General features: G+C 43.8%; 1 protein-coding gene across 1 annotated transcript in view; it reads right to left on the reverse strand.

Annotated features, from left to right (window-relative positions):
• The window catches only part of LOC145395289 (juvenile hormone esterase-like), a 28,818-nt gene extending 14,195 nt beyond the window's left edge, over window positions 1-14,623 (reverse strand). The window contains exons 1-5 of the mRNA XM_080268967.1: window positions 14,339-14,623; window positions 13,785-13,953; window positions 13,126-13,254; window positions 9,659-9,738; window positions 9,057-9,162 (exon numbers count right to left, since the gene is read on the reverse strand). Of these exons, the coding sequence (XP_080125093.1) occupies window positions 9,057-9,162; window positions 9,659-9,738; window positions 13,126-13,254; window positions 13,785-13,953; window positions 14,339-14,623 (769 nt within the window). The remainder of the gene's footprint in view (window positions 1-9,056; window positions 9,163-9,658; window positions 9,739-13,125; window positions 13,255-13,784; window positions 13,954-14,338) is intronic.
• Window positions 14,624-18,313: the final 3,690 nt, after the last annotated feature.

Consider the following 18,313-nt stretch of genomic DNA (forward strand, 5'->3'; position numbering starts at 1 on the left):
CACAGTCAAGAAAAGTTTTATGCACGTTAAAAGAAGTTATGTGATTACCGAATTAGACACCCCTTATAATATGGCATGATGCTGACAGATTTTATTATCAACTACATATTATTATCATCATCATATCATCATCATATCAACATCATCATCATTATTAACATCATTATTTCTCATTATGGTAAAAATATATGAAGACATCGATAAAAATGGCAGCAGTACGTTTAAACCTCAAAAGGATATCATAAAATGCCGAGGAAACCTACGTTAACAAGAAGCGGTGCCAAGGCACAGCAAACCCGTCCCCGGCAGTCATTTTAGTGCTGACGCACAAACTATCTATCTATCTATAGTCCGACGCCCTAATCCCGCAAAGGTTGGCCGCAGACGAAACGCCTCCAAGTCGCTTTGTCACCCACCATTTGCATACCCTCCCCCAACTCACTCCCCCCTCCCTCATATACCTCTCAACTCTATCCCTCCATCTCATCCTCGGTCTTTCCCTCCCTCTCCCTCCCTCCACCTCACCTACATACACCATCTTAGTCAGTCTTTCATTCTCCATTCTCTCCACATGTTCAAACCACCTCAGTATATTTCTAATAATCTTCTGACACATCCACATCCACCCCTCAACGTTCCTTCACTTCTTCATTCTCCAGCCTGTCCCTACATGACATTCCACATGCTCCTCTTAAGTAACTCATTTCCACTGCTCTCACACTTGACTTGTTTCCCTCTAGCAAGGTCCATGCCACGCTTCCATACGTCAGGGTAAGGATCACAATACTATCATGCAGTGACTTCTTAACTTCCATACACACCTCTCTGTTTCTCGTCACTGCTTTCAGTGAACCAACAATTTTCCTTCCCTGCTGTACCCTTTCAAGCATTTCATCCCCAAAAGTTCCACCCTTACTCATCACCCTACCGAAGTACTTGAATGCTTTCACATTCTCCATATCCTCATCATCCAACCTCACTGTGCATTCTGTGACATCATTCCTCTCAAACACCATAACTTTACTTTTGTTTACATTAACTTTCAGATTCAACTTCCTACACACTTTCCCAAATTCATTCGCCAAACCATGCAACTCCCGTTCATCTTCACTCAACAATACTGTATCATCAGCAAACAGCAACACCGGAATCTTCCAAATCTCACCCTCATTCATTAGAGCCACCCCCACATCCACTGCCATACGTTGCACGTCCTCTACAACCCCATCCATGTATATATTAAACAACCATGGAGACATCACACAACCCTGTTTCAGTCCCACAGTAAGATCGAAGAACTCACTCATCACACCATCCACTCGCAATGTAGCCCTGGCTCATTCGTACATACTCTTCACAGCACTCAACAATATCCCCTCCACTACATATACTCTTAATACCTTTTGCATACTTTGTCTATCTGCTCTGTCATATGCTTTATCCAAGTCCATGAAGGCAGCATACACTTTCTTTCCCTTCTCTAGATACTTCTTCACTAAATATCTTAGGACAAATATCTGCTCTACACACCGTCTTCCCTTCCTAAATCCCCCCTGTTCTTCTCCAACTAACTCCTCTGTTATATCTCTAACCCTATCAATGAGTATTCTACCATATATTTTTCCAGTCACACTAAGAAGGCAAATACCCCTATGGTTATCATATACTTCTCTCTCCCTTTTTCCTTTGTATAAAGGAACAATTATACCTGATTTCCAGTCCTCTGGAACCCTTCCCTCTTCCCAAGCCAATCTACACAACTTCCATATCCACTCCACTACAATCTCACCCCCATACTTCAGCATTTCACCACACACTGCATCAATTCTTGGGGCCTTACCCATCCTCATCTTCTTCATTGCTTTCACTACTTCTGCCCTACTGATCTCTTTCTCCCTTCTTTCATCTTTTCTTCTCCCAGCCATTCCCCAACCACTTATACTTACACTGTTCTCACTCTTTACATTCAACAAATCCTCAAAGTGCTCCTTCCATCTCCTCAGTTTCTCTCTCTTCTCCACCAACAACCTATTATTCTTATCTTTCACTCCCCTACTATTTCCCCTTTCAAACTGCCTTACTTTCCTTACTTGCTTCCAAAACGATTTCTTACTCTCCCTCCATTTCACACTCAGATTCCTCCCAAACTCTTCATCCACTTTCTTCTTATCTAGTCAAAGATGTCACAAATCAAATTTGCAGTAAATTTGGTGAAAATGAACGATTTTAGGCCAATTTGATATTTTAGGCCCATGTGATATTTTAGGCCCTACTCACCTGACATTGACCCTCCTACAGCTAACTGGGGGGTGACCCGCCTGATGTAATGAGGTATGTTATAGGATGCAGATTTGAAAGATGCACCTTTAGGCTTTGGTTTCATGTCGATTTGACGGATCTGAAAGGAGTTATGGCGAAAAACAATTTTTTAACCCGCCCCGTCCCGTCGACATATGGGTACGTTGCAACGATTTGCATTTGCCAGTCCCGGCGACGTACCAGTACGTCGTGCAATTGCAATGTGCATAATTTCGACAATTTTCAAATTTCGCGCTTGATTTGTGGTACGTACCCTCGCCTGACCTTCCCCTACCTGCCAGCAGGCGGGGACACTCGGCGACCCCGCGCGACCCGCGCTAGCCCACCACTCGTTCACTCACCTGGTAGCCACGGTCCTGCTCAGACATGGCTAAGAGAGGTCTCTCAGACAGCGAGATTCAAGTCGCCCTGGACACCTTTACTGGCGACAGTGATTCTCCACTGGAGACAAGGAGATGGACAAAGATTATGTCCAGCCAGAGGAGGAAGAAACCACCAGCAGTGATGAGGAAGTTCCGTCGCCCAGGAAGCGGCAGTACGTGACTTACCGTGCTGCTAGAGAGGGGCAGGAGGCAAAGAAGGCACGTGGTATATCCTATCCCTATCCCCAGCATGATTTGGAATCAGAATTTGAGGACGAGGACGAGGACGAGGACGGAGCCGTGGGAAGTGCTGCCACGTGGTATGGACGGGAGGTGATTACACATCGTGGCCCAGAGCGCACACCACATTGTATGAGCAGGTATGGGCCTAGCATTCTGTTTGGGGAGCTAGGAAGTCAAGTGGAGGGAGTGGGGAGTGAAAGGGAAAGTCCAGGGATTAGGGAAAGTGAGAGTGACGTGAGTGAGTCATTGCTCTCCCTACGTAGTGTGAGGCGGCAGAGTGGATCACGTGGGCCAGTGCGGGTGCGTTCCTTATCACGTGGGGTTGTGAGGGAGGGGGAAGGTGGGGAGGAACCACTCCAAAGCACGTCTTATGCTCCCCAATATCCCCTAACACGTGGTCGAGCTAGGTTGCGTGAGAGAGCACATGTGTGGTAATGGAGGGGGAAGGTGGGGAGGAACCACTCCCCAGCATGTCTTCTGCTCCCCAATATTCTCCTATTTCATCCCCACAGCCCCCTAATGTTCCTCAAGGCCGTAAGGGTAAGGGAAAGGGAAAGGGTAAAGGCAGAGGGAAGAGGAGTGACAGTGGGGAAGCCCTCAGTACTCCTTTTCCCCCACCTCCCCAACCAGGATCTCCTCCCCACCCAGACGAAGGCGGTGATGGGGCTGATGGGGACGAGGGATTTGTGTCGTGGGATTGGGAGAATGGGAGTGATTTTTCTCCCCTTATTCACCCCTTGACTGAGCAAGGGCGATCTGGCTGCATTGCACCAGGAATTCACAGTAATTCCACCAGGTTGGATTTTTTCCACCTGTTTTTCAGTGAGGCATTTGTTGAGCAGATTGTACACCAAACAAACCTGTTTGCAAGCGCCCAGCACCTAGAGAGTGAAAGATTGGGAACAAGGAGTAGGCATTCTATGATCTATGATTACCCTGTCTCCCTTCCAGAAATGTTCTTATTTTTTGCCCTGGTCCTTTTGATGGGTATTATAAGAAAGAATAGAATTCCTGCTTACTGGACTAGGGACCCTGTTATGTTTACCCCCATATTTGGTCAAGTGATGAGCCGTAATCGGTTTCAACAAATTCTAAGTCGCCTCCATTTTTATGATGCTCATGACCCTGCAAATGCAAACAACACTGACAAAATGAGGCGAATTCGGTTGGTCTTTGATCACCTCAGGCAAACCTTTCGTTCCTCATTCTATCCCTATAGAGATCTCGTCATAGACGAGAGTCTCGTGTTGTGGAGAGGCAATATTTCATTCAGACAGTATATACCCAGCAAATGGCACCGTTTTGGGTTCAAGATCTTTGTTATGTGTGACTGTAGGACTGGATACGTGCAAGACATAGACTTGTACACCGGTGCACAGACAGACATAATAGAAGATCGAAGTATTGGACTGTCGGGAGCAGTGGTAAAGACGATGATACAAGACTACCTTCATCGCGGTCACGTTCTCTACCTCGACAACTGGTACACTAGCCCTCTTCTCGCTCGTTATCTTCACACACATGAAACGGGAGTCTGTGGAACCGTAAAGGTGAACCGGCGTCACATGGCCAAGGTAGGGCGGAAACTTGCAAGGAGTGAGGTTGTCTTCTTCAAAGCCAACAACATCCTTGCCACAATGTGGAACCACAACAGAGAAGTAAGCCTCTTGTCCACGGTTCACCGCCCCTTGATGCACCGTACTGATTCAGTAGATTACCGTAGCGAAAGCAGGCGTCGTGTTTGGAAACCTGAGTGTGTTATGGATTACAATATAAACATGCGCCTCGTGGACCAGTCAGACTCCATGATATCGACGGTAGAGTGTGCCAGGACAACGATGAAGTGGTATAAAAAACTGTTCTTTCACTTACTAGATATCACTGCTCTGAATTGCCACCACCTTCACGCCATGACCACAGGAGTTCAGGAAACATTTGAAGGGTTTGTGAGGGAGCTCACAAGAGAAATCTTTGCAAAGTATGCTGTTGAAAGACCCCAACATCGCACCCGCACTGCCCCTATTGCCCAAACTCCCCAGAGAATATCCGGCCGCCATTTCCCCACTCCTATCCCTCCCCAGCCAAACAGACCTAGGCCCCAACGCAGGTGTCACGTGTGCAGTAATTCCCAGGTGAGACTCACGACACAGAGGAAGGATACCCGCTATGAGTGCGTGCAGTGTGACGTGGGTCTCTGTATTCACCCATGTTTTAGTGAATATCACACGTTGATGCAATTTTAGTATGGTGTGAATGCGAAAGGACGCTGAAATTATGAGGTAAATACGACAGACAGACGCTCAGTGAAATTATCAGTCAAGTTGATCTCCAAATATTAGTATAATGTGCATACGGGTCGAACATAAGTGAAAACATTGTGTGTAAGTATATAAATCTGGCCTAAGTTGAAACTTACATAGAGAGGGTTGTATGATGCGATATTCTGTCGCTCAGTGCAATAAATACGGCCCGTAATTATATAATTATTATTATGGGACATTCTTACAGGTATAATATAAGTTCAAATTATTGTATGTGATGATATATATTCTAAGTCAAATATTCATAACGTGTGTATAAAGATAAGTTTTCCTGACGCTCATTTGAATGAATAAGGCACGTATTAGTCAAAATAAAAGTCAGCAAGTGATAAAGTGAATAATTAGTATATAAGTGTGTGAGTGAATTAGTATATAAGTGTGTGAGTATTATGTATGACGAAACATTCCTTGCGAGGGTATTTTCAGGCGATATTCTCACGCTCACTTGAATAAATAATGGCAGTAAGTATGTACAGTGCATTATAGGGGTCTAAACGTGTGTAATGTAAGTGGGAAATTATAATTGGAGTGAATAAATAAAGTAGATGATGAAACACGAGTGTTTGAGATCGTGGTTGCTACGTGAATAGGCGCTAGCATATCGCTAAATGCCCTCGTAATGAATGAAAATAATTGAAAACCTTTACAGTGGTGGAGGAAAGGTTCTATGTAAAGGGAAAAATAATTGGAAAGTGATAAAACAATTTGGTATGTTGAAATACGAGTCATAGCGAGTGCGCTTACTAAGCTGATGTGCGCTATACTTATGCTGCATGTCATCATAATGAATGAAAACATCTGAAAACACTTACAAACAGTTGTAATTGGTAAATTGTCATTGAAACAGAAGTATACAAGTAGAAAAAATGATAGGTTGACTCATACCAGAAACTTAGCATATAGCATGTTACGACTCGGACCAAACTCGCTATGCTCGCGCGATGGTACAATGCTTATTTTTCATATATATGTGTCTGAAATCCATTATATTGTTACTGTTATTGTTTATTAGTTCAAATTCAATAAATATAGAGGTGTTGTGTGTTGTTTCTCCCATTATTCCTTACCATAGAAAACGTAAATGCATATCCAGCCCATTACAGAACACCATACCTGCGGGGGGGAACCACACCTGTACGGACCAATTATAGACCGCGGGAACCACTCTCTTTGTGATTTTCCTTCGTTTCTCGACCTAAGCGGAAGTTTTAGCAAAAAAAAAAAATTTCCAAAAAGGCTCGGGACTGGGGGATGTCATAGGTGCGGAAAACCTCGGGACGTGACGGGTTAAAACATTTTTTGGACCTACAGCTTTGGCCTCGTCTCAATTTGGCCCAAAATTTAATCAGGTGATCAGAAGGTCATGGCTCAACATCCATGTAATTTTAGTCAAAATCGGAACTGTGCTTTTCGCGTAAAGTTGTTAACAGACACACAGACAGACAGACAGACAAACAAACAGACACACGAACCGAGTGAAAACAATACCCGTCCCCGAACCCCTCCGGGGCGGGGAAGGGTAAAAAGTGGGATACATTAATGAAAATTATTTATTGTGCACCTAGATGTCTGTTGTGGAGAGAGATTAAGCACAAAACAAGAATTTAAAAAACACACACAAATCATGTACCATTATTTATATCTAGCTATCTGTATATACACTGGAGAGAGAGAGAAAGAGCACATCGTGATGTTCTGTGTTGCGTCATTGTCAAGAACGAGACCAGCTTCAGAATTTGGCCCAGAACTTAAGTAGGATAGGAGACTACTTAACATCTGCTCCATAGCGATTTATTTAGCATCTTGCACCTGAACATAGTCTTGCATGCCATTTATATCGCTCTACTATCGACTTAGTTTACATCCATAACACACAAAAAGATACTGATGTGTAGCCTAATGCGCGGAATAAATCGCTCAGGAAGAAGGGTTAAGAATCTCCACGGCCTTTAAGATTACGACCCCCGTGGCTTTAGGACATTACGTAACGCTTCTTCTCTAGCGATTCTTTTTCCACATTACAATTTAATATCGTGTTGTATGTGCTGATGCAATTTTTCTCTATATTAAAACGATAAGAACAGCACAACAAAGAATATGATGCGATATGCGTAATAAATCGGTAAGATAAAGCCGTTACGAAGCCTCATGTACCACCTAGATATGAACCTCGACGAATCTTCAAAATTATGAGAGAAGACGTAGAAGTGGATGTTCAAGAGAGAGAAGTTAAGCATCATCATCATCGTCACCATCATAATAATTGTCCATCATCATCATCATCATCATCATCATCATCATAACCATCATCATCATCATCATCATCATCCGTCCCCTCCTACTTACTCCTCCTCCTCATCATCAATCCCGTTTTCCCCATATAAACAGAAGCATAGGGGCTAGGGTTAGGCTACTCAGCACCGACATTTAAGGCAATGGTGACTAGCCTCATTAATCCCTGAGTAGCATTACGCGAGCAATAAACCCAAACCACCCCTCAGAAGGAACCCATACACGCTTCTCCCAGTCCATGCGCCGTAACTCACTAAACCCACTAAACCACCAGGCGTCTTTTATGGTAGTGTCTCTGTCTTAAATCAAACAATCACATAATACATAATTGTCCAGAATGTAAACCTGTGTCTATTTTTTTTTTTCCTTTGGCAGTTTGTTTCACGTAGCTCAGTGTCAGAACAGATACTGCTACGGCTCTACATCCTCTCCGCAGCACTTACTCATGACTAGCATCATATTCCAGCATCAGTCTGTTCTTACAACTCAGCATTCAAGGTGGTGAGATGGTCTTTTCTGGGCAAGGTTAGGGGAAAAATATAATTATATAACTATGGCAAAAGCCTTCCACTGAACCCAAATGCACCTCAGGAGTGCAGTGAGGGGATGACCAAGTGGATAGATTAAGAGGTCCTACTAAAGGGGATAACAACTCTTCTCTTTTCACTTTAACTTGTCCTAAAATTCCTGTCTCCATCTTGAGCACTGATTTGTAGCATGAGGATAGCACCTGAGTAGGATATTATACCATTTTCACTAAGGCTTGGCCTAAAATTAATTACCATTTCTTCATCTTGAATGCTGAGTTGTAAGAATAGACTGACACTAGATTATGCTGCTAGTCACGAAGAAGTGTTATGGAAAGTATGTAGAGCGATGGCGTTGTCCCCTGTCACAGCACTTCGTGAAATAGGGTGAAATAGGCTACAAAAAGTAAAAAAAAAAATCTGGTCAAAGTTAATGTAAAAAGAGTATAGTGAAAAAGGAGTGTATGGAAAGGTTATAGAGCCATAGTATTGTCTTCTGCCATTGAGCCAAAGGATATAAGCAGCTAAAGGAAACATCTGGGACACTGTTGCCTCTTTATCTCTTTATCACTACTTCCATGGTCACTGCTCCTCTGAACTGTCTGCATGCATCCCTCCACCTCTACGATGGGCGCGTAGCACCCATCAAGCAACAAACTCTCATCCCTTTTCTGTCCAACTCTCTAATGCAAGAGTTAACCGTTACTCTCAGTCCTTCATTTATGCAATAGGTCAACTTTGGAACTGTCTCCCTCTGCCTGTATTTCCTACTTCCTATGATCTCCAGTCTTTCAGACGCAGTGTGTCCAGGCATCTCAAACAGATCTTGAATATGGCTCACTTTTGTATTGTTTTTTTTTTTTTTTCTTGGAAGGAATTGTTTGTGGGCTCCTGGCCTTTGGTTCTTTCTTATTCGCATAAAAAAAAGTTAAGACAAATAGAGTACAACCATAATAAAAGCCTTTCATGGTATCTGAACGACCTGAACGAACCTTTGGAATGCGGTGAGAGGATGTGCAGGTGGACAGCCAAGCCCCCGGAACTTTCCCCGAAGAGAGTGACGCGTTTTGTGTCCCCACCAAACTTGTCGATGTTGTTCTGGAAGTAGGTTTCGCTATGTTTACCGTTTTTGCACCGTGTTATATTTGATTTACCTAGGATGATCCCCCCCCCCCTCTCTCTCTCTCTCTCTCTCTCTCTCTCTCTTTCTCTCTCTCTCACCTAGATTAACCTAGCAGATTAACTTTTAACTAACCAACACACAAACCTACCCTGATATTAAGAGAAAATAACCTAACGTAAGAAAAAGTGTAAAAATGATACATAGAAAATCCACAACATTCACTTTAGTAGTCACTCCAGTATAATCATCAGGTAATATAAATCACATTCATTTTTCTCTCGTTTGGTGGTGTCAGGTAATATTTCTTACATTCATTATCCTCCTTGTGTGGTGGTAACTGGTAATACTTTTCACTTTTATATTCACTCTGGTTTTGCTATGAAGTGTCTGGCAACCATATGTGTGAAGGTGGTGGCACAAAATTGTAGTCTTATATAAACCTGAAGTCGATTAACTTTATGGTCATCGTACCTGGACCCAACGGAGAGCCAGCGTTTGGTCCTTTAAACCAAGGTTGCCGGGAAGAACGTCATCCTCGGTGGACAGAAACCCTGTGGAGTAGAGAACCAAACGAACACCAGCTATAATGCCTGACATTTGTTCATTCTGACTTTCTTAATCAGTAGGTACAACAGAAGAAAAGAAAAACTGTACATACACAGCGAAAGTACAATACAAAAATACCAAAAACACATTAGAGAAAATTATTTCATTCTGCGCAATAAACTATATTCAAAGATGCCTAACGGCACACGTAAGATATTTAAGATATAAGTGCTAAAAAAGATAACTTTAAAATGTATGGAATGCAAATAGACAAACAATAATTGCAATGGAGCCTCCTAAATCTGGTAGTCAGTCAATTATTCAGTCAAAGGACACCATGCTTCCTCTCACGTGAATTCCTTATTGAGGCTAATTTTGATACACCTGATGTTTTCTATGGACTGGTAGGTAAACCAAATGCAAAAAACAGCAAATTATATCCCAGTAGGTGCAGGAAACTATTAGAAAAAGAGAGAAAGAAAGAAAGAAAGAAAAACTGACTGACAGACAGAAAGAAAGATCAAACCATGAAATGTGTAATAGGATATGTAGGACTGTTAGAGTCTCAGTTTGGACTCGACTCTACGCACTTGTGGCTGAATTATTCTTACCAAGAGCGATGATTTACTGTCAGTTACCAAGTTCGTTGCCACACTGCACATTCATGGCATTATCTTCCAGGGTCGATGGTGTAGCCACTAACCTACATGCTAAATTCAGATTGGCAGTTTTGCATGTTCACCGGGTCGATTCCCAAGACAGATTAGAGAACTTTTGATCGGGTCATCGAGTCTCAGCCAAGGGACATAGGCTGGTCATCTGCCCTTAAATGTAGCTCGACTGTGGTAGCCTAGTCTAGGTTCCTTATTGCCAGGCTACTTTGCACGACGGAACTGGGTCACCCTCAACCTCATGGAATTCGGTGAGCCTGACATGTGGGAGGATTGAATTTTTTTGGTCTCTAGTCATTTTCATTCTCTAATCTGACTACGCTTGGCCATCAGCTAAGCAGAATGAGTAAGGGATCATCGTCAGATCATTCCACAAATAATAACATAATGGGCCATGAATAACATACTGGATAATTTGTTCTATGTATCTATTTATCTATAGCCCGACGCCCTAATCCCACAAAGGGTGGCCGCAGATAAAACACCTCCAAGTCGCTCTGTCACCCACCATTTGACTACCCTCCCCCAACTCTCTCCCCCCTCCCTCATATACCTCTCAACTCCATCCCTTCACCTCATCCTCCATCTTCCCCTCCCTCTCCCTCCCTCCACCTCACCTACATACACCCTCTTAGTCAGTCTTTCATTCTCCATTCTCTCCACATGTCCAAACCACCTCAGTGTATTTCTCATAATCTTCTCAATCACATCCATATCCACCCCACAACGTTCTTTTGCTTCTTCATTCGTCAACCTGTCCCTCCATGTCACTCCATATGCTCAAGTAACTCATTTCCGCTGCTCTCACTCTTGACTTGTTCCCCTTTTGCAAGGTCCACGACTCGCCTCCATACGTCAGGGTAGGGATCACAATACTATCATGCAGTGACTTCTAACTTCCATACTCACCTCCCAATTTCCCATCACTGGTTTCAATGAACCAACAACCTTCCTTCCCTGCTGTACCCTTTCACGCACTTTATCCCCCAAAGTTCCATCCTTACTCATCACACTACCCAAGTACTTGAATGCTCTCCCATTCTCCATATCCTCGCCATCCAACCTCACCGAGCATTCTGTGACTTCATTCCTCTCAAACACCATAACTTTACTCTTGTTTACATTAACTTTCAGATTCCTCTTCCTACACACTGTCCCAAATTCATTCATCAAACCTTGCAACTCTCATTCATCTTCACTTAACAATACTGTATCATCAGCAAACAACAACACCGGAATCTTCCAAATCTCACCCTCATTCATTAGAGCCACCCCTACATCCACTACCCTACCTTGCACCTCCTTTACAACCCCATCCATGCATATATTAAACAGCCATGGAGACATCACACAACCCCATTTCAGTCCCACATTGAGATCAAAGAACTCACTCAGCTCACCATCCACTCGCACCGTAGCCCTAGCTCCTTCGTACATACTCTACACAGCACTCAGCAATTTCCTCTCCACTTCATATATTCTCAATACTTTCCACATATCTTGTCAATCTGTTCTGTCATAAACTTTCTCCAAGTCCATGAAGGCACCATACACTTTCTTTCCCTTCTCTAGATACTTCTCCACTAAACATCTTAGAACAAGTATCTGATCTACACACCCTTTTCCCTTCCTAAATCCCCCTTGTTCTTCTCCAACTAGCTCCTCTGTCATATGCCCAACCCTATCAATGAGTATTCTACCATATATTTTTCCAGTCACACTAAGAAGGCAAATACCTCTATGGTTACCACATAGGCCTACTTCTCTCTCTCCTTTTCCTTTGTATAAAGGAACAATTATACCTGATTTCCAGTCCTCCGGAACCCTTCCCTCTTCCCAAGCCAATCTACATAACTTCCATAATTTGTTACTGCTGAATTTTTGCAACAGATTTGGAAACATCCCTAGTCCCTTCAATCCAATTACGTTTATGTGTCCAGATAGAAAGAGACAGACAGACACATATAGATAAATAGAAGGATATAGACGGATAGACTGATTCTGGTGTACAGATGGACGAATAAATAGATATTCTTGCTTCCGTCAGTGTTGTTCATGTTAATCCTCCCAGCATAGTGACGTCTTCTTATAGGATATTTCTTCTGCTGCTTGACGGTTTATTCAGTTTATGACAGCCTCCAGTAGGGAAGGGTTTACTTGAGGATCTAGCTAAAATTTTTATAGTTCTAACACTCCCACCTAAATATAAAAAATTGTTTGGTGGGAGCTAGATATAAGTGTAAAGGATGCCACCACACTGACAGGGTTGGGTTGCCTATGTTATTATGATTATTATAGATTATCATAATAATAATAACAACAATAATAATAATAATAATAAAACTAATAATAATAATAACTAATAATAATAAAAATATTTATTATTATTATTATTATTATTATTATTATTTCAGCAGCAGCAGCAGCAGCAGTACTAGTAGTAGTAGTAGTAGTAGTAGTAACCAAGCTCAGCTGAATATAAGCCCGGTGAAATGCAAGGCATATTTGGCCCCTTCTTCCACAGTTAACCATCGTTTTTCAAGGGACAGAGCCGGGAATGAGGGACGTTTGTATAGCCGGTCACTTCCTTTACTCAGTTATATCGGTGCCTCAGTGCCAGCACATTAAGGCGTCCTTCTCTAGCATCCCCAGTCTTCCTTCCCCCAAAATAACGGCAAATTGAAGGCAGTATCTAACTACCACTTGACATGTTGCCCTCACCGTAGATGCCAAGGCGGTACTGCAGGGTGACAACGACCACGTCCCTCTGCAGGAGTGGGGAGGGGTTGTAGTCCTTGATGTTGCCCCTCGTGAAGCCACCCCCGTGGATGAACACCATGACAGGCAGACCTGGAGGCGACGCTGGCAGGGAGACTGGCTGTGGCGGCGAGGTTAGGTTCGGTCAGGTACAGTTAGATTAGATTAAGTTAGGTTATCTTAAGTTATTCATTAGATTTCTGTGATGGCTAAGTGTGAGAGTTGGGATTAAGCTACGTTAGGTCAGGTTCGGTGAAATTAGACTGGGTTAGGTCAGCTTTAATAATCAGATTAGTTGACTGGTTGAGCGTCAATATACTTAAAGTTATTCATCAAACTGGTTGATAGACTGTGAGTGGGAAAAGGGATTAAGTTCTGTTAAGTTAGGTTGGGTAAAGTTGTTAATTGGATTGGTTGATTGGCTGCTGGTGAATGGGACTAATGACTGGTGCAGCTAGAAACACGACCCTAACAGGGACCTTCCCCAAAGTGAACACAGTGAAGTGGAGACAGTCTATGATGCTCCTGGTGATGTCCCCTCACTCTGCCCTTTAACTGATTTCTGCTCTTAAACTGAACTGTCCTAAAACTGTACCTTTAAAATATACCCTTAAAATGTAAGCCACAACTGACCTGTCTTGGCGTGAACACATTAAGGTAGAGACAGTCAAGGGTGCCCGTGGTGATGTCGGCTCCCTTGGCTATGTCGGTCTGGCTGCTGGGCTGGGGACACGGCTGGGGGTCCTCGCCCCCATCCCTCGCGCCGTCCCAAACTCCTGCTGGCACCGGAGCCTAAAGAAGGAGAAGGAAGGCGAGAATACACTTGGTTTTTCTATCTATCTTTCTATTGCCAGACGCCTTAATCCCATAAGGGGTGACCATAAAAAAATCGTCTTCACGTCGCCCTGTCGTCTGTCATCTGTCTACCCACCCTGTAACTCACATTCCCATACACATATGTTACTCCATTCCATTCCTCCATCTCATTCTTGGTTTCCACCTCCTCCTCTTCCCCTGCACATCTTTCGCATACACTTTCCTAGTCAGTCTGTCTCTCTTTCCACCTTCTCCACACTTAGATTAACATCTTCAGTTCAGTGACATGTTTAAAAATCTGTTCTTGCTACTTTGAAAATACCATACTCTCTCTCTCTCTCTCTCTCTCTCTCTCTCTCACCTGGAACATTAGATCGCCTACAGGTGGCTTCGCGTAAGGTATTCCCCGAAACGAGTAAAAGACGCGCTTGTTCTCCGTCTCATGCCTTCGACCTGAGAGACGCCCCTGATTCAGCTTCACCTCCACCTCCACGATCTCATCCTCCACCTGGGTCTTGCTGCCTCCCCACACCACGTCTTCCACCTCGTGCTGTGTCTGTGTAATCTCCTCCTCTGCCACTACACACACCACCACCACAGCCACCACCAACACCACCGCTACTGCCGCCGCACTCGCTATTTTCATCCTGGGTGAGAGAAGGAGAAGGCTATTAACATCATCATCATCATCACTCCCGCTACCACACACACACACACACACACACACACACACACACACTCACACACACTACTGGAACTCTCACTACCTCCATTCTGCGCGAGGGAAAGATTAAAGATGTGCAAACAATAAATTATCTCAGCATTGGCTGTGTAAACAAGGAGAGTGGCTGCATAACAAACTATTATTTCCTTTACGCCAAACCACAACTACCACTCACCACTACCACACACCACTTTAACCACCACATTACCACAGCAACAACACACCGCCAACACCACCACAGCTATCACATACTACCATCACTCTACTACCACAATTACCACTCACCACTAACACCAAACACCAAACAGCAACCACATAATATACCACCACCGCCACCACAGCTACCAAATATCACCAGCACCTTACCAGCATAGCTACCAATTACCACCAGCACCACACTAACACAACCATACACCACCACCACCAAAGCTACAACACACCAACACACACCACTACAGCTACCAACAGAACCACAGCTACTAAGTATCACCAGCACCACAGCATATCACTACAACCACCACCACATGCCACCACACACCACCACATGCCACAACACAACACAATATGCCACCAAACACTACCGTATGCCACCACACACCACCACATGCCACCACGCACCACCACAAGTACCACACATCATCACATGCCACCACGCACCACCATATGCCACCACACACGACTACATGCCACCACACACCACCACATGCCACCACACAACACAATATGCCAACACACACCACCGTCTGCCACAACGCACCACCATATGCCACCACACACCATCACAAGTACCACACATCATCACATGCCACCACACACCACCATATGCCACCACACACCATCACATGGCACCACACACCACCACATGCCACCACGCACCACCATATGCCACCACACACCACCACAAGTACCACACATCATCACATGCCACCACGCACCACCATATGCCACCACGCACCACCATATGCCACCACGCACCACCATATGCCAGCACACACTACCATATGCCAGCACACACCACCATATGCCAGCACACACCACCATATGCCACCATACACTACCATATGCCAGCACACACCACCATATGCCAGCACACACCACCATATGCCAGCACACACCACCATATGCCACCACGCACCACCATATGCCAGCACACACCACCATATGCCACCACACACCACCATATGCCAGCACACACCACTATATGCCACCACACACTACCACACGCACCACCCCTGCCACACACCACCACACCTACCACACACCACCACACCCATCACACACCACCACACCCACGACACACCACCACATCTACCACACACCACCACACCTACCACACACCACCACATCTACCACATACCACCGCATCTACCACACACCACCACCATCATCATCACCACCTACCACACACCATACTTACAAACTTCATTCTGAGCAATTGAGAAAATGGGAGATTTTATCGGCTGCTCCTAAAAAATAAAAAAAATATATAAATACATAAAAATTTACGTGATCATACCCGGTACATTATCATGCCTACTCTACTGCACTCTTAGTTCATCACACACACACACACACACACACACACACACACACACACACACACACACACACACACACACACACACACACACACACACACACACACACCTTTCATCGTGGATTAAAAAAAAAAAAAAAGAGGTTTTATGTATTCACGTATCTTGGTGTTCCTTATCACACAGCAAGAAAGGTTGTATCGACTGATTTACATTGTTGCTCTTTATCATCCTGGGTAAAAAAAAAAAAAAAAAAAAGGTGAAGCGTTATGTATTCATTTACATTGGTGTTCAATCACGCTGAGTAAAAGATTGGTTTTATCTATTGATTACACAAATGTTTTTATTTTTCCAAACTAGTTGCCTATATTCAGAATAGTTTGCCTTAGTCGTTCTTCACAGCTATCATTTACCTTTTCCATTTTTCTCATTCTTACCTTTGTTCGTTCTTTCGTCAGAATTCTGTTTTTGCATCCACTTTAACATCTTTTATTACAGTCGGCTGCCTTGAAGCAGCAACACACAATTTCATCACACAGAATTACCTTTGTTTTGCTCTTTAGAATTCCTGTTTTATATCTATGTCAACAGCATCATTGTTTCTTTTTTGCTTCTTCTATTGCACTTTAAGTTTCCACATCCCACCAAGCTTTTCTCTTCCTACTAGCAGACATCCTTGCAACAACATGTTCGTTTTTAAAACAGTTTCCTAGCCTGACACCTGCACACTCCATAAAATTCTTCAGTGACCACAACTCTTCCACACCCTGTCGTTTGTATTAATCTACCGCTGCACTGTTTATCTACAATTTCAATTCTGACTATCATTCTAAGCACTCCTCTCACGCACCTCCTTTCAAGCTTCTTCCAGTTTCAGTTTCCTTACCACAATCACATAGTTATACAAATTTCCCTCTCACCACTCTCACAGTATAGCAAGATTGCCATAAAATGCAGATAGACTCACAGAAGTTCAAATATATTTGTTGGTGAGGCGCAAAGGGGAAGGAACCCTGGGAGAGCTAGCTATGCAGGGGAGTTGGGGGAAGAGTTAAAAGTATATTAATAAATAAAAATAAAAACTTTCACAAGCGACTCCGTGGCTCGGCCGGTTTCGTGCTGGCTTCATTGGAAGGACGCATTACAGTTTGGGTTCCAACCCAGTCGACTGCTGCTTTGTGGAGTAGACGCCCACAAGTTAACGACTGCCAGCAACAATGAACTCACTAAACCAACACTGTACTACTATCTACATAACTTATCCTCTACATCACCGTCTGTGCCTTGTCTCTGTCCTTCCGTTCTCACCCCTTATGACTACTCTTTACCTTGCACAGCTCTCACCGCAACTAAGAACTTGACCTGTGAAATAAATGACTAGGAGAGGTTACGCTATATTTGAGCTGAAATATATATCTAAATAAGGGATGTAGTTGGGTCAGGTTATGTGAGGCTGTGTTGTGTTATGGTATGTTAAGTTTTGGCTGGGGTAGGGATGGCGAGGTTTGGTTAGGTTAGGGTAGGCTACGTTAGGTTTGGCTAGGTTTGGATTAGGTTAGGTCAGGTTATGTTTAAGCAAGTTTCAGTCAGGTTAGGTGAAATTTAGTTAGGCTATGGTTATGTTAGGTCAGGGTAAATTAGAACAGATTAGGTTCCGCAGATCAAGTTAGAAATTTCGCAGGTGTTATGATTTTCACACAACACCGGAAGAGGTTGGTGGCGGCGACAATCATCCACTCACTTGATGTAGTGCTGCTTACTTCTTCCTTCACCTTTCTCCTATTTGTTTGTCTGCCCTCCTCTCTTCGAATTTCCCCCATTTCATAATACTCTTCTTTTCACTTCAGGTGGCTCTACACTGAGTGATAAGTTAAATGTTTCCTTGCAACTCAGGAAACCAATTATGGCGCTGGGTGGTAGCCATATAACCGAATAACGGGGCGATTTGCATCCTAATATGGTGCCCCTGTTAACTGGGTGGAGAGACGCAGATAACCAAACCTTCTCACTCATCCTCTCACCTCGCTGTGGGAAGGCGCTATCTACAGCAAGGGAACATCGTTCCCACTGCATAGGA

Source organism: Coenobita brevimanus, chromosome 30, assembly GCF_032717465.1.
Source record: "Coenobita brevimanus isolate Jiangsu-jjx chromosome 30, ASM3271746v2, whole genome shotgun sequence".
Classification (NCBI taxonomy): domain Eukaryota; kingdom Metazoa; phylum Arthropoda; class Malacostraca; order Decapoda; family Coenobitidae; genus Coenobita; species Coenobita brevimanus.